General features: G+C 47.6%; 1 protein-coding gene across 1 annotated transcript; it reads left to right on the top strand.

Moving 5' to 3' along the window:
- Positions 1-7,639: 7,639 nt before the first annotated feature.
- ETF1 (eukaryotic translation termination factor 1) lies at positions 7,640-16,809 on the top strand (the record flags this gene model as incomplete). The annotated part of the gene is made up of 7 exons (XM_009999766.1): positions 7,640-7,809; positions 8,650-8,789; positions 12,033-12,171; positions 13,544-13,734; positions 14,554-14,683; positions 15,465-15,620; positions 16,654-16,809. Coding segments are annotated over exons 1-7 (1,075 nt in total), but the record flags the coding sequence as incomplete, so codon positions are not given.
- Between the last annotated feature and the right edge of the window lie 808 nt (positions 16,810-17,617).

Raw genomic sequence — 17,617 nt, 5'->3', positions numbered from 1 at the left:
GGCTTTCATCTCAACTTCACATTAAACTTCAAAAGAACTAACAGTAGGTCCCATTGTCAGCCAGCCTGTGCTGTGTGCTCTGCCTGGGTATCAGTGCAGCAGTTGTCTCCTGCTCAAGCTGTGCTTTGAGCCCATCATCTGAACAGGGTGTGGGATCTCATCTGTTTCTGATGGAGACCTCACACAAAGCTGTTGGTTCTCGAGCAGCAATTAGATTGAGGCGTGCTGGCTGTGTTTGTGACAAAGCATTCAGCCCATGTTCTCACAGGCAGAGTTCTTGGGTGAACCTCCAGATGACGTTGCCTCTGAAGCACTGAAGGGGTCCTAGGCTCTTAAGATTGCTTCTGCTCTTCCCTACTGGGTGGGATTTCCAGGAAAAGTTATGTGGCTTTTGCATCTGCTGTTGTCTCTCTAGAGCTGGCATCTGAAGTGAACTTGAGCTTCTTCCTATTTGATGAAGGCTTTGTCTTATTAAAAGGCATTAAGCCTTTTAAGGGCACAGCTCTGACGAGTTTATGAATTATGGCTGTGAAGCACATTAGTTGGAGAAGTATGTGTAGAACTTCCCCAGGGCAGGTCAGCACTGTTGCGTGCAGAGCTTACACAAATGGGGAGTGTCTAATGGTCTGTGTTTTATAAGAGAACCCAAACCAGCAATTTTCTACTTGCCATAAGGACACTTGCTTTCTATAGCACTTCATTCAACATCTCTGCTAAGATGCAGGATAAAAAACCCCTCAAATATTCTTTACTCAGTGATGGAACCTGTCTGGCCATCACATAACTTTAGTAGTCTTGGCTGTCCAGGCAGCTCCTCAGTACATGTGGGGCCTGCCCAGTCCTCTTGGATCATAGGATCTTAGAATGCCAGGTTGGAAGGGACCTCAAGGATCATCTGGTCCAACCTTTCTAGGTGCTACTATAGTTTATATGAGATGGCTCAGCACCCTGTCAAGCTGAGACTTTAAACTGTCCAATGTGAGGGAATCCACCACCTCCCTTGGGAGACCGTTCCAATGTTTGATTGTCCTCATGGTGAGAAATTTTCCTCAGGTGTCCAATCAGAATCTCCTCGGGTGTAATGTGTCCCTATTATCCCTCTTGGATGGAGATCAGCAGATGGTACCTTGGGAAGGCAACATGGCTTGAAGCAGTATGTGGCAACAGTTACTTCATAGAAAGCTTCCTAGCCGTGGTATGTGGCTAAGATCAGATTATCTGAAAGCTGTTTGCTCCATGCTCCTGCCAGCCTTTGGCAGTCACAGAGGCCTCGTGCTGCCCTGGGCTCCTGGGGAAAGCAAGATGCTGATGAAGCTATTGCTCTGTCAAAATAAGCTAATTTTGAGTCACAGAGAATGACTGACCTTCCTTGCCTCTGTCTCTGTGTTGCACAGTGAGCTATTAGTGTAAAGTGTTTCACTGTGGAACAACTACAGCTCAGCTGCTGTTTGTCAGGTCTCCTCTGACAGCACAGGGTAGGCCAGTAACTGCTATTTATATAGCATGTCTGCTACAGTAATGCTTGCCCTTGCCAAATCCTTGCATATCCCAAATTCCAGGAGACAGTTTGACTGGCTGTTCCTACTCAGACTTCTGGTTGGAATTGCTCTTGTCTGCCCAGTTGAGGGTAGCTCCAGTCCATGCTTGCTGCCTTTGGTACTTGGTGTGGAGAGCGGCCATGCAGGTGGCCATTTTACTGACATAACATGGTGTAACTTGATGGGAATCTTCTAGAAAACTACTTGACCAGTGTCTAGTTTCTGCTGAAAGCTGAAGGTCCAAGGATCTGCTCAGCAGTTCCTTCTGATGGGCAAAAGAGTAGAAACCAAATCCCTGTAGATGAAAATCTAGAGGGCTGGAGCAGCTCTGCTCTGGAGCCAGGCTGGGAGAGTTGGGGTGTTCAGCCTGGAGAAGAGAAGGCTCCAGGGAGACCTTAGAGCAGCTTCCAGTGCCTGAAGGGGCTCCAGGGATACCTTAGAGCACCTTCCAGTGCCTGAAGGGGCTCCAGGAAAGCTGGGAAGGAACTTTTCACAAGGGGAGAGAGTGATGGGATGAGGGGGAACAGCTAAGCTGGAAGAGGAGAGATGGTGGTTAGACATTAGGAAGAAATTATTCACTATGAAGGTGGTGAGAGCCTGGCCCAGGTTGCCCAGGGAAGCTGTGGCTGCCCCATCCCTGGAAGTGTTGAAGGGCAGGTTGGATGGGGCTTGGAGCAACCTGGGCTGGTGGGAGGTGTCCCTGCCCATGCAGGGGGGCTGAATCTAGATGATCTTTGAGGTCCCTTCCAAGCCAAACCATTCTGTGGTTTTTATGATTCTGTGGAGGTGGCCACCCAGAACAGGAGGCTCAGCTTCCTGCTGCAATGAAAACCCTCCTTGGGATGTACTTGGCAGCTTGTTTCAAACACAATGCACTGCTTGCTCTGTGAACTTGCCCTCTTATGGTGGCTTCCTCGTGTTGAACCATAAAACCCGGGCACGGGGGCACAGGGCTTGGGGCTTGGCACAGCAATCTGGACGGTGCGACTGTCCTCTCTGAAATCCCTGCTCTTCCGCCAAGAACCCAGCAGTTCTCCTTGGTTTGCAATGTCACAGCTGCCAGCAGGCATGGTGAGATGCTGTTGGGTGATTCCCTTAGGCAGAGCAGGAAGATTTTGCAGGAAAATGAGCTCCTTGGATACCATAGTACCTGCTTCATAGAATGGTTTGGGTTGGAAGGCACCTCAAAGATCATCATGTTCCAACCCCCTGCATGGGCAGGGACACCTTCCAGCAGACCAGGTTGCTCCAAGCCCCATCCAACCTGCCCTTCAACATTTCCAGGGAGGGGACACTATTCCTGTTTGCAGGAATAGTGGCAAGACTTCTCAGCTTTTCTGGGCTGTGTTAGCAATGGTTGGGCACTGAACACACTGCTGCTTTCTGTGACAACTTGCTAACATTTCCTCTTAGAGGTGTCTGGCTGGTAAGGCTGGTTGGTGGTACAGTTATCTGAAATTCAACCTGTGGTAACATCAACATTTTGATAACAGAACAGGCTGTCCTGTCCACAAACCTCACTTTTTCAAAGAACTTGCTGTCTTGAGAGAGCAAAATGTACTTGTTTTCCCTTTCCCTCCTCCCCCAAACAGCTCTCTGGCAGGTTGTAGGAGCAAGCTTGGAGCCCACCTGTGGCTGAGGAGCAAAGTTGGAGCTCTGATCATCATCTTTTATTCTAGAGACACCCAGTGCTGGTACCTTTTGGGCCATGCTAAATCTGAGTTAATTGCCAATTACTGACTGGGCTGCACAGTGTGAGCAGTAACCATAGTACCCAGACAGCAAAGGGCTTCTACCTTTCCAGAAGCTGGCACTTAATTGCTCCCTTTCTCTGTAGTGTGTGGACTTCATGCTTTTAATTGTTTTCTCCAGTCTCTGGAGCAGTGATGAGGGTTGTGCTGAGGTGTAGGATGCTGGTTTCTCACCAAGCAAAACTCTTGGAGCATTTCTGGTCATGATATACGTCCCTGGTTACAGTGGCAGCTGTTTGACTGCTGTACAGGTGCTCCTCAGCCCAGGGTAGGGACAGCAGCTTTCTCTGGCTGCTTAAAACTTCTGGCTCAGTTCAGGAAAGCATTAGCTCCTGCTGGTCTAGCTGATCTCTTGAATGCACTAAAACCAGAGAGGAGAACATCTTGCTTCAGTTAGAAATAGGGGTCCTGCTGAGCAGAACATCATCTGGGGTGTCCTGGTCCAGCCTTCCTGGGGCTGGAGATGATACAGGGAAGAACCAGCTCGTTGCACAGTCGATCTCGAGCTGCCAGTGCAAGCACTGCCCTTAATCTAGATTGGTTACTTAATTGTTCACTGTAACAAGTTCTGTCTGGCTGTTGTGCTCACTGGGGTATTTTCGTGGTTGGCAACAGCCTTCCAGGCAGGCAGTGTCCCAGGCACAGCAGAGCCTGTTGGTTTTAGAGGTCTGCTGTTTGGAAAGGCCCCTTTCAGGAAGTTGTAATTAGCATAACGTGCCATCGGTGATTACCAAAGTACTCTAGAACCCAGCACACAGCTCCTCTGGCAGTGGAGGAGGAGGAGGCTTGGGATTTTGCAGGAATTCTTGTTGCCCTGGTTCAGGTGCAGTGGCTGCAGAGATGGGTAGGAAGCCTGGATGTGGTATTGCTTTGCAGGGCAACCAGTGTTTTCCCTAAGTGTTTTTGAGCTGCAGTTTTCTTAGTAACTCTTTGCTTCATTTTCATAGAATCACAGAATGGTTTGAGTTGGCAGGGACCTTTAAGATGATCTACTTCCAACCCCTCTGCCATGGGCAGGGACTTTGTCCTGCAGTAGGGTACAAACTTGCTTTGAGGAGAAAAGCTGCTCTTCTGCAGTAGGAGAACAAGGTCCTGGTGGTGTGTGAGGGAGTTCCTGGTCGCTTGTGTGCAGATCTGCTTCAGTTGGTGTCATGCTGGTCTCAACCTCTCTGGGACATGATCTAATTTAGTGATCCTGACTGTGTGCTCATTTAAGGGAGATGAGCAGGGAGCAGAGAGTGCTGACTGCTACCTTCAATTAGCAGGTGCCTAATGAACTGCTTGACTGGGTGGATTAACTGTGCCCAGCAGGTGGTGGCAGCAGCAGGGTCTGCTCCCCTTGGGGTGCTGTGTGCCTGGGGACATGGGGTGACAAGCTGGCTGGCTCCTTGTGCTCCAGGCTCCAGCAGCCTGGGATGCTGGGAGGTGCTCCCATGGCAAACTTCACGCCTGCTGTTTTGCTGGGTTCTGTAGGAATTGGTTAGTGCCTGAAATAGCTTTGGCTGAGTAAATAGTGGTGAAAGCACATCAAACCTGAGAAATGCACTTAATGTTGGTCATGGAAGGTGCTTTTGGATATAAATCCAGGCTGGAATTTGCTGAAGAGTTGAACCAAGCACAATACTGTGCTGAGTTAAACTAGTTTGAGGCTTAAATTAGGGAAAATGCATCATCTAGGATATCCTTTGAATTTACTTGCTTGCAGTAATAAATCAGGAGGCCTTGTGAAGTCCACAGTATTCCCTTGGGCAGGGTGCTGCTAAGAACAGTGATTTGATTGGCACATGTGACTGTTCTAGATAAGAAGCTGTGTGTAATATAAATAATCAGCAGTTGGGGTGGCCCCTTCGAGGTGTGGGTCTGGTACAGTCCCAGTACGTGGAGCTGGACCCTGGCCAGTGGCTGTGCTGATCCCATGGCCATCTGGTTGGTGTTTCTGGGGCAGTGGAACGTAACACGAGGCCAAGGGCTGGGGTTTGAGAGGGCGTTTGCATTAAAAACTAAAGTTACCTTTACAAGTGCTTTTTTCCTGAAGAATTGGGCAGGGCACACTTGCTCTTCCTCCTCGCTATTCCCCCCTCCTCCCTTAGCTCACTGCCTGCTTGTTCCCCTCTCACCTCAGCAGAGGAAAAGTCAGAATCCCAGACTGGTTTGGGTTGGAAGGGACCTCAAAGATCATCTAGATTCAGCCCCCCTGCATGGGCAGGGACACCTCCCACCAGCCCAGGCTGCTCCAAGCCCCATCCAACCTGCCCTTCAACACTGCCAGTGATGGGGCAGCCACAGCTTCTCTAGACAACCTGGGCCAGGCTCTCACCACCCTCACACTGAAAGATTTCCTCCTAATGTCTAACCTACATCTTCCCTCTTCCAACTTAAAACCATTGCCCCTTGTCCCATCACTTCCTACCTTTGTCCCAGGTCCCTCCCCAGCTTTCCTGGAGCCCTTTCAGGCATTGGAAGATGCTCTAAGGTCTCCCTGGAGCCTTCTCTTCTCCAGACTGAACCAACTCTCCCAGCCTGGCTCCAGAGCAGAGCTGCTCCAGCCTCTGATCGTCTTCGTGTCCTCTTCTGGACTCTCTCCAGGAGCTTCATGTCTCCACATGGCATGTCCTAGCAGGAGATCAGTGGAGTGCCTGAGGGACAGAACGGTCCCTCCTGGCCCATCGAGGTGTCCCTAATTCGTGCAGCAGTTTAGGTGTGATGTGCAGAGCTTTCTCACCTCTGGGAAGGCTGAGAATCTCTTCTTTCAGAGGAAGACACGAGCTGTGTGAACTTCCCTCAAGTGCCAGGATCTGAAAAGTCGGGAAGAGCTGCTTTCATTCGGATCAGCCTCGCACTCAAAGGAGCCTGCTGGGAATGACAGGGCATTTTATGTCCCCTCAGGCTTGTGCCATTCGCTGGGGTAGGGAACTGCTTTAATTGAGTGGTACATGGAGTATTCTTGGCTGGTGTGACCTGGAAGTCTGATAGCTGTCAGCATGGCTCAAAGCTCCTTCTGGGAATACTGTGTGGAAGTGTCTCTTTGCTACTTTCTTGATCAGTGTATGGGGATCTTGGATATTAAATCCAATTACTTGTCTTTAAGGTCAGGGACTTCTTTGACCTACCAGCATTCGTTTCAACTTGGCCTGAATGGAAGATCTTTGGATGGGGCCTGTACAACTCCTGTAAAGAGGCTAATGAAGTGATGCTTTTTAAAGCACTTCCCTGCTGTCCCTGTAGCCCGAACACTTCAAGCAGGACACTAGTGCATGACAAGCTGAAAAAGCAGCAGGCAGGTGCCACATTAGTCTTGTCTTACTGTAAGAAATGTAAAAAAGCAACCCCCTTTTTTTTTAATGGCTGAAAAGCACTTGGTTGGTGCTCTGACTCAGAATCCTGAGTAGAGGATTTTTCACAGGGCTTAGCTGGTTTGCCCTTGAGAGGGCTGGAGGACCTGGTGAGTTACTTGATTTTTATGCCATTATTGTAATGTGAAGTATGAGATCTGGGTTGAATTTGAGACAAGGCAGAAGCAGCACTTTAGACATCTGGGATTCTTCAGTGGCAAATGGGAGGTACCTGCTGGAAGGGATCCTCTGGTTTTTGTTTTGGCTTTAGATGGATTTGAGCCATGAAGCCATGCTTTGGGGATTAAGACCTCTGCAGGATTCACCCCAAAGCTGGAGGAAAAATTAATATCAAACCTTTTTTTTTCTTTTTTTTAAATTTAACTTAACTCAGTGATTTGTGGGCTCTTATCTCCTGATTCCATGCCTGGGGTTGGCACTTCTGAGCTCAGTCATGTACACTTTATTTAAAGCAGCTGCCAGAACTGGTGGGAAAGGAGAACAGACTATCTGCTCCGAAGAATCCTCCAGATGAGTTTTCTCTCTAAGTCTGAGGAAGACAATGTGTTAAAACAGCACTTGGCCTGGCTTGTGCTCCAGCTGTCTGAGAACAAATGGAATGGGCTTAAAAATGTCCATGAAGTATGTGGCTGCATTGTTTTAAAGCTGGGGACTGCTTACATGCCTTTAGCTTGCAACCCCCAGCCTGTCCATGTTCTTCTTTTCCAGAGCAGTATCCCAGGTTAAATTAGCAGCTTTTGGAAGGCTTACTTGGTAGTAGCTAACCTGAATACTTAGTTATGGAGTGCAATCCTCTGAAGAGCTGGTTTTGTTTCCTTTTTTCCCCATTATTTCCCAGCTGAAGAGGAATTGCAGGGACAACAGTGATGTGAAGCATCCGTGGAGCAGGGCAGGGGTGGGCAGAGACAGCTGCATGCATGGGACATGGTATGAATACACTTCTTGCTTTGGCTAGTGGCTACTCACAACCCCTTTTTTTTTCCTTTCTCAGCAATGGTACCAGCATGATATCCTTGATCATTCCCCCCAAAGACCAGATTTCACGAGTGGCAAAAATGTTAGCGGATGAGTTCGGCACCGCCTCCAACATCAAGTCTCGAGTGAACCGCCTTTCAGTCCTGGGAGCCATCACATCTGTACAGCAAAGACTGAAACTCTATAACAAAGGTAACTTCTAGCTTGTATGGATGCTGGCAAACTTCCCTTACTCAGAAGCAGCCTTAAGTTTCTGCACTGTGCAGTTTTCTGTTAATCAAATTTGTTGGCTTGTGCTGCTGTTTTGCACTGATGTTCCAGGTATGTTGCCCATGGATGACTATGTCAGGGGTGGACCTTGGGGCTAGAATAGTGAGATAGTCCTTGTCTTTAATGAACAAGCTTCTGATTGTGTCCTTAGCAGTGCTGACTCTTCTAAACTTGGCCTTAGGAGCAACGTTGGCCTTCTAAACAGCCTCAAGAGCTCTTGCACAGTAGTTAATTTTCATTAAACAAGCAGTTTTCCATCAGGCAGACTTAGGTATTCCTTGGGCAGCTACCATAGTTTTGGGAAGAAATAGACCCAGGCCATCTAAAATGAGTACTGGAAAATAGTTCTTCCCTACTCTCTTTACACTGGCAAGGGGCCTTCATGGAGATGATGGGTCTATAAAATGCTGTATAAGGACTAGGAAAGCTTTTTGGAGACTTCAGCATTTCTCTGGATTCCGGGAGCTTGCAAACTCATGGGTTTAAGAGACAGGTACTTGTTCTTGCAGCCTTTCTGCAGGTCTTTCCATCAGTGTTACCTTTAGCTTCCTGCTCCAAGCTGTTCAGAAGAGATGCACTAATTTAGTTTGTTTTCCATAGCAGAAGTCTGAGAGGGAATGAGGTGGGGGAAATGGAGAGTAAAAAGCTTGGGAACTTCAGTTTCAAACCTTCCTTAAGTCTCAAGGCCTAGAAGTTAGTTTCTGATGAGTACAGTTTTCAATATTTCATCATGATCTAAAAATGCTTTGTGTCCTTTTCTAGTACCTCCAAATGGTCTGGTTGTTTACTGTGGAACAATTGTGACAGAAGAAGGAAAAGAGAAGAAAGTCAACATTGACTTTGAACCTTTCAAACCAATCAATACGTCGTTGTATTTGTGTGACAACAAATTCCACACAGAGGTAAGAAGTCTCCTTTTGTCTCCTGGTCTTGCAGTAAGTCCAAGTCAGGCTGCTTTGCTAGACCCACTGTAACAATCCTTGGTGTTCTTGAGTCCAAAGTATGTAGAACAGCAGGTTTTAATTAAGACATCCTGCTAATGAAGCCACTGGATGGGTTCTAGCTGGCTGGTACTCAGAAATGTGATATTTGCTGAAAGCAGTTCAGATACTGCCCAGCTCCTACTGCAGCTGACTTTATGACCCAGCTAGTAACTGCTGAGTGTGTGTAACCCACAGACAGAAGCTTTTCTCTCTAACTGGAGGCAGGTTTTTTTTCCCTTAACTTTAGAGGTCCAGAGATCTTGTTCCAAGCCAGGCCTTAAAGTAATGCCAAGGTAATATTAGTGTTACCAGTCTTGATATCAGATGTGTTAACTGAGACCCTTGATGGAGAGTTTGGCATTGCCTAATCTCTCTAGGGTAAAGTGGGATTGGTTTTATCCAACAGCAGCTTCTCTTAGTTAAATGAATGGCTTCAGGCATAATTAAACGAATGTGTGTTGTACTTGTCTTGGCTGCACAAAGTCAGTTTATTGCATCTAAGCCTGTTCTGGCTCTGTTGGCAGTTGGAGAGGTCTCAATGTTTGTAGTAGGTGACTGCCTTGCCTTTCATGTCCATGGTGTTCACCACAAGAAATGTGTGGACTGAGACTTCATTCTTGTCATCAAACCTGTGTGACATGGGTGTGACAGGCCCTTTGGTGATGAAGCTCTGCTTGTTTGCTTGGGTTTTTGGAGATTTGATCCAAGATGGAGTTCTAAGGTTGGAAGGAGTACAGGAAGGAATGGTGTTTGTGTTGCACAGGAGAGGCACATCCCTATTATTCTGTCTTCCCACAAAGGATGACATTCCAACACACCTTTAACCTACCAGGAATAACAAAGCTGCGCACAGGTTCAGCTCTTGAGCTCTGCTGAGCCCACAGGGCCACAGGCAGTGGAAAGTAAGAGGTAAATGGGGAATTTAGGAGAGAACCAGAGGTGCAAAGCCAAGGAAGATATTTGTCCCTGCAGTGGGTGGATGGTGGTGGGATGTCTCCTGTCCTATCAGGAAAGGAATGAATTTGATCTTCACTGCAGCTACTGCCTCAGGGCACTGATTCAATACCAAAAATGTAGCTGCTGCCCAGTGGGCAGTTCCCAGGAGGCAGCTGTAGATACACTGGTGCTGCTGTGTAACATTGCTCAGCAGGAGAGTGGCAATAACCTGAGAGGAGTTGGTGGTAATTGCTACTACTGCTGATGTGATTGCTGATGGCACCTTTCTGCATGGGCTGTTTGCTCTCCTGTGTCTTTTGAGGATGGGATTATTTTACCTGGTATTGTCTGCTCTGCAGAATCAGATCTAGCTGTAAAAACCTGTTGTGTGTTATCTTGAGCAAGGAGCTGGTATCAGCACTGAAATCTTGATTTGTCTATCCCCCTTGGTTGTTGAGCCATGCTTATAACCCAGTGGTTCTCCCCCAACATGCAACAAGAACTCAACAGCTAGAGCATCTGCCTCAGCCCATCAACAGATTTCCTGTGAAAGTAGGGAGATGTTGAGGAGCAGGAGGAGGAGCTGATCTGCACCTTTGGGCTGAAGTTGCAAAGAAAAAAAATCAGCCTAGGCTGAAGGAACAGAATAAAAGCAATAGTCCCTTTTTTGTGCTGGATAGGTCAAAGAGTGGGATTGCTGACATAGCATTAATGAAGGGGAAACTGAAGGAATTGCTGATCATTGGATACTTTATTAAAATATGAGGGAATCAAGAACATCAGAGCTGTAGTCATCTGCTGCTTGGCAAGAGAATCTTGATAAGATTTCCTCTAGGTATTTTATTGCCTCTGTGCAACTGAAGTGACTTCCCAAGAGGGGTATGAGCCCTGATGTGTGTCTGAAGGGTAGGATTTACATTGACTTATTTTGATACCTTGGCTGGAACATTCATTCCAGTCACACGATTTGCTTGGCTCTGTCCCAGTTAAATAGATTGCAATGTAATATCCCACTTCCACCTCTCATTCATCCCACTGCTGAGGAATTAATGCAGCATATTTATTTTGGCCAGTAGAATCCATTAAACCTTAGTGTCTGTTTCTTTTTAAGCTTGAAAGCTGGAGACTTGGTTGTGTGGATTTTGGATAAAGATGCCTGATGGTTTTTATCCTTCCCATTCAGCCCAATAATTAAGCTGGCAGGCATGCAGGCAGAGGTCCTGTGCAGCAGACCAACACCATCACTCTTGCACTATTAAACTGGTGACTTAAAGCAATCTGGAATGTGACAAGCTTTCCAGCCTGCCAGAAAGGGAATTCTTGCTGTTACTTTTGTTGGGCATGTGTAAGTGAACAGGAGTTTGTGTGTTGAATGTACAGAGCCTTTGGGTTGCCCCTGGGGGAGCAGTAGCTGACAGATTCCCTGGGGAAAGGAGTGTTTGTGTCCCACACCACCAGAACCAGGGCTGAGGACAAAAGTAACTCAAAAGCCTTGATACTAATCAGTGCTTTAGTTCTTAAGTCAACTTCAGTGACCTTACAGGATTAATTTAACTGTGTTTAAAGGGAAGAAAACTGAAGGATAATTTCATTTTCCATCAAGTATTATGGATGTCTTCTCTGTAGCCAGTTACACAGAGGACAATTATTGCTGCTGTTACTTCTGAGGCTGAATTTGTCACAGCCCCTGTGGATTTCATCATTCTCCCTTTTGGGTGTGTTGAAGTCAGCAGGTGCAGCAAACTGGTATTTGTGGTAGTTGGCCAGTTAAAAGTTGGTCTGTATTGGTGTAAAACTGCCTGATCAGTGAGCTAAGCAAGCTCTGCTTTCCTGGCTGGAATGCTAGGAAGAGGACTCCTCTGGCTGGCAAAACTGGAGAGGTGGTGCAGCGTTGGAAAGGTGTCACTTAACACTTTCCAGAGCTGATTTGTAGGGTGTTGCTGTTACACCTGCTTGTGACACCATGTGATGAGCTGGTAAGACTGTGAAAATAGTTACCAACCTTGGACACTGGTTTTCTTTGGCAGCCTTGTGTGGTAATCGGGGGGTCATCTCAGCTGGTAACCAGGGGTCATCTCAGCTCCTGAACCTGCTCATCTTCCTCTAGTTCATTTGTAAAAATAACAATGAGCTGTGATGGAACTAAAATGCCTTGAGGTGTGCTGTTCTGGTAGCCTTTCTGGTCCCTAAGCTGGGGCTTGCTGCTGACTTGGTTTCCTGTTGCAGGCCCTGACAGCGCTGCTTTCCGACGACAGCAAGTTTGGCTTTATCGTAATAGATGGTAGTGGGGCCCTCTTTGGGACTCTGCAAGGAAACACAAGAGAAGTCCTGCACAAATTCACTGTGGATCTTCCAAAGAAGCATGGTAATGCACTAGTCTCTCCCAGAATGTTTGCAGAAGGATATTGTGGGGTGAGATGTGAGGGAAGAAGCAAGGAACTTGGGCTGTAGGTGGTTACCTCTAGTCAGCTCTTTGCTCCCTTACAATCTGACTGCAGAGCCAGATCACAGATTACAGATTGCTGTAACCTGCAGGTGATCCTAAAGTGGTGCTTTTGATTTCTTGGTGCATTTAGATTCATAGAATTTGTGGGATTGGAAGGGACCTTTAAAGGTCATCTAGCCCAGCTGCCCTGCAGTGAGCAGGGACCTTTTTGACTAGATCAGGTCACTCAGAGCCCTGTCAAGCCTGACCTTGAATATCTCTAGGGGTGGGGCAGCTGCAGCTTCCTTAGGCAACCTGTTCCAGTATCTCACCACCTTAATTGTAAAGAACTTCTTCTTAATGTCTAATCTAAATACATAAATCTATCCTGCACTAGTTTAAAGCCATTGCCCCTTGTCCCATCACCCCCTGCCCTTGTCCCATGCCCCTCCACAGCTTTCCTGGAGCCCCTTCAGGCACTGAAAGGTGCTCTGAGGTCTCTGCAGCCTCCTCTTCTCCAGGCTGAACACCCCAACTCTCTCAGCCTAGGAGAGCTCCTTCAGCCCTTGGATCATCTTTGTTGTCTCCTCTGGACTTGTTCCAACAGGTCTGTGACCGTTTACGTGGTGTTTTTTGGGTTTTTTTGGGACAGCCTGAACTATTCAACATAAACTAACATGACTAGCACAAGTAGTAATATCACTTGGTAGTGTCTTGGAATCTTGCATCTGATGGTGTCCCATGCAAACCACAGTGAAAAGCAGGAGGCTGTTCCTTGCAAGAAGCACAGAAGCCTAATGGAGCAAGCAAAATCCTAGGTCTATGCTGTGATGTTGTGCTGCAGTGAGCCCCTCAAGAATTCAGCAGGTTGTCTGCTGCTCCTGGGTTACTGCCCTTCTCTGTGGAGCTGGATGGGACAAAATTAAATAGAAACCTCTCTTGTAGTTAGTTTCAGCTGAGACTGCTGGCCTGCATTACATCAGTGTGACAAAAGTGTCACAGTGTAACGAAACAAATTGCTTTTAATGAAGGTACAGGACATAAAAATTTGCACAGATGTTCAGAATTTCTATAGAGAGTTGCAAGTTTGTATAAAAAGAAAGAAAACCCTGATGTGTTGAGAAAAATCCCTTCCTGTCAACAAACCCTCTGTCTTCACTGTGCAGTGTCAGTGAGTGCCTCTGGCTCTGCTGGTGGCAAACTCTTTCTGAAGGCTCCACCTGCCCTTGGCTTCAGTTATTCAGGGCCCAGTTGGGACCATGTTGTAATAACCTTCCTGAAATGAATGACTTCCCATCTGTTCTCCCCAAAGGTAGAGGAGGTCAGTCTGCCTTGCGTTTTGCTCGCTTGAGGATGGAGAAGCGACACAACTATGTGAGGAAGGTGGCAGAGACAGCTGTGCAGCTCTTCATCTCTGGAGACAAGGTGAACGTGGCTGGTCTCGTTTTAGCTGGATCAGCTGACTTCAAAACTGAATTAAGTCAATCTGACATGTTTGATCAGGTGAGTGGCCTTTCCAAGTAAAGCCGAAATGTTTAAGCTTGTCAGTAGTAACATTGAATCCCAGACTGGTTTGGGTTGGAAGGGACCTTAAAGATCATCTAGATCCAACCCCCCTGCATGGGCATGGACACCTCCCACCAGCCCAGGTTGCTCCAAGCCCCATCCATCCTGCCCTTCAATACTTCCAGGGATGGGGCAGCCACAGCTTCTCTGGGCAACCTGGGCCAGGGTCTCACCACCTGTACACTGAAGAATTTCCTCCTGTCTCACCTGAATCTCCCTTGTTCCAGTTTTAATCCATTATCCCTTGTCCTCTCACTCCAAACCCTTGTCAAAAGTCCCTCCCCAACTTTCCCATAGTAGTAGCTCTTGTATAAAATGCATTTGGGGAGAAATGTGATGTTGTTGTCTTAAGTGATATGATCAAAACTAAAAATCTGATGTATGCTTAAGAGCTCTCTCTTTCCTAATACCTCCTGCAAGGAGGGAATATCTCCTTTTTTTAGTAACAGTGCTAATAAGAATCCTTTCCTGCCTGGTTTGGAACTGACATTCACATTCTTCATGTGCCCAAATCTAAAGCAGAAGCTTTATTGGAATTAGACTCCAGTAAACCTAATCTCTGTGTCTCTGTTGCCTGAAAATTGTGCTTCAATATTAAGCATTGAGGTCCCTCTGACTCAGAACTTGTGCTTGCAAGTGAAGCAAAATAGATCAGTGCTGTCAGTCTTGCCAGGTACTTATTCTAGTGGCTTTATGAAGGAGCCTCATGGCAGGGCTTTGCAATACTCTTATTCATGTCTCCTTTTTATTGTGTAGAGGTTGCAATCCAAAGTGCTCAAACTAGTTGACATTTCATATGGAGGAGAAAATGGATTCAATCAAGCAATTGAGCTGTCAACTGAGGTCCTCTCCAATGTGAAATTCATTCAGGAGAAGAAACTAATAGGTATGTGGCTACATGTTCAAATATGCTTGACTGAATATGCTGATCTTGTTTTAGGCCTCCTGGTAAGGCCTTTGTTTGCTGCTGCAGCCCTGCAGAGCTTTCCAGCTTGGTCAGAGCGTGACTTGTGGTTCTTCCCATGACCTGGACACCTACTCAAATGTTGCAGGACTTAATGAGACCTTAACGAGTGGGGCTTTTGTTGTGGTGTTTTTTAGTTTGCTTGGGTTATTTTTTTTTCTTTGTTGTTTTTGTTCCCCCCCAATTTCTCAGATGTTCTCTGTTTATCTTTTCATGGGAGATCCCCTTGGTTTCAGGCCTTCTGGGGACATTTGGGCAGAAGGGGAAAGGATATCACCTCAGGTTGTTTAAATCTTCAGCAAGATGAGAGTTAAGGTACATTTCATTTTAAGACGACAGTAGGAATGATGTCTGGTTTGACTGTCAGCAGACACACATTGCTGATTTGAAAACACAAGAGGGCAACAGCAACAAAATCTTACATGGGAAAGAGGGAAGTTAATTAGTGCCTACTGGTGGGTTAGTCTAATTGGGGGTACCTTTCCATGGAGTGAGATTCCTGACAGAGCAGTGTCTGATGGAGTTAACCTCCTGCTGCTGAATGTTCTAACCCACACACTTGGAGTTGTTTCCATACCCTTTGGTTCCTTCACCAGCATTGCAGTCTCCTTTTCCAGTTTCTTCCTGCATTCCAGTCAGGCTTGTTAAAAATCCCCATGGCCTGGTCAGAGTTGATGACAATGTCTTTCCCTCCCGGCTGCAGGACGATACTTCGATGAGATCAGTCAGGACACGGGGAAGTACTGTTTTGGTGTGGAAGATACACTAAAAGCTTTGGAAATGGGAGCAGTAGAGATACTGATAGTCTATGAAAATCTGGATATAATGAGATATGTTCTGCACTGCCAAGGCACGGAGGGTAGGTGCTGTGGGACTGAAGGTCTGGGGGGGTTCAGCACCTAAGCTGTCCGACTCAGGTGGATCACACTGGAGGAACTCCCATAGTAGATCTTTAAGGACTTGATCAAGGGGTTGTTGTGTGAGCTGGTCACTAACTTGCAGCTTCCCACTACTCTGGAGAAAAAGTCTGAAACTAGCAAGTACCCACTGTGGGAGAAGAACTGCAGAGCTGGGGTGGCAGTCTGTCCCAGTGCTAGCATGAAATGAAACCTGCTGTTCAGTTGTGTAAGTACAGGTGGTACCAGGGCATTGTAGAGGAGAGACTGACTTGAGCCTTAAGGGCAGAAACACAGCTCTTGCTGCCATATGCTTCCAGCAGGACTTCTGGTGTTGGCACTACAGTTGTCTCTACTGGTGTGCCCTGTTTGGTTTCCTACAAAGCTTCAGCTAGACAGAAGGGCAGTGTCACTGACTAGCTGACCATGAGCCAGCAGTGTGCACAGGTGGCCAAGAAGGCCAACAGCATCCTGGCTTGTATTAGGACCAGTGTGGCCAGCAGGACCAGGGCAGGGATCATCATCCTGTGCTGGTACTGGTGAGGGTGGACCTCCAATCCTGGGGTCAGTTCTGGGCCCCTCAAAAGAAGGAGGACATGGAGGGGCTGGAGTGTGTCCAGAGAAGGGCAAGGGAGCTGGGGAAGGGGCTGGAGCACAAGTGTGAGCAGGAGCAGCTGAGGGAGCTGGGGATGTCCAGCCTGGAGACAAGGAGGTGAGGGGAGAGAGTGAAGTTAATTAGTGCCTACTGGTGGGTTAGTCTAATTGGGGGTACCTTTCCATGGAGTGAGATTCCTGACAGAGCAGTGTCTGATGGAGTTAACCTCCTGCTGCTGAATGTTCTAACCCACACACTTGGAGTTGTTTCCATACCCTTTGCTTCCTTCACCAGCATTGCAGTCTCCTTTTCCAGTTTCTTCCTGCATTCCAGTCAGGCTTGTTAAAAATCCCCATGGCCTGGTCAGAGTTGATGACAATGTCTTTCCCTCCCGGCTGCAGGACGATACTTCGATGAGATCAGTCAGGACACGGGGAAGTACTGTTTTGGTGTGGAAGATACACTAAAAGCTTTGGAAATGGGAGCAGTAGAGATACTGATAGTCTATGAAAATCTGGATATAATGAGATATGTTCTGCACTGCCAAGGCACGGAGGGTAGGTGCTGTGGGACTGAAGGTCTGGGGGGGTTCAGCACCTAAGCTGTCCGACTCAGGTGGATCACACTGGAGGAACTCCCATAGTAGATCTTTAAGGACTTGATCAAGGGGTTGTTGTGTGAGCTGGTCACTAACTTGCAGCTTCCCACTACTCTGGAGAAAAAGTCTGAAACTAGCAAGTACCCACTGTGGGAGAAGAACTGCAGAGCTGGGGTGGCAGTCTGTCCCAGTGCTAGCATGAAATGAAACCTGCTGTTCAGTTGTGTAAGTACAGGTGGTACCAGGGCATTGTAGAGGAGAGACTGACTTGAGCCTTAAGGGCAGAAACACAGCTCTTGCTGCCATATGCTTCCAGCAGGACTTCTGGTGTTGGCACTACAGTTGTCTCTACTGGTGTGCCCTGTTTGGTTTCCTACAAAGCTTCAGCTAGACAGAAGGGCAGTGTCACTGACTAGCTGACCATGAGCCAGCAGTGTGCACAGGTGGCCAAGAAGGCCAACAGCATCCTGGCTTGTATTAGGACCAGTGTGGCCAGCAGGACCAGGGCAGGGATCATCATCCTGTGCTGGTACTGGTGAGGGTGGACCTCCAATCCTGGGGTCAGTTCTGGGCCCCTCAAAAGAAGGAGGACATGGAGGGGCTGGAGTGTGTCCAGAGAAGGGCAAGGGAGCTGGGGAAGGGGCTGGAGCACAAGTGTGAGCAGGAGCAGCTGAGGGAGCTGGGGATGTCCAGCCTGGAGACAAGGAGGTGAGGGGAGACCTTCTGGCTCTGCAGCTGCCTGAGAGGAGGTTGGAGCCAGGGGAGGT

Source organism: Chaetura pelagica, unplaced genomic scaffold (genome assembly GCF_000747805.2).
Source record: "Chaetura pelagica isolate M959 unplaced genomic scaffold, ChaPel_1.0 scaffold706, whole genome shotgun sequence".
NCBI classification, from domain to species: Eukaryota; Metazoa; Chordata; class Aves; order Apodiformes; family Apodidae; genus Chaetura; species Chaetura pelagica.
Note: the sequence above shows the minus strand (reverse complement) of the source record. Positions and strands in the feature narration are given on the sequence as shown.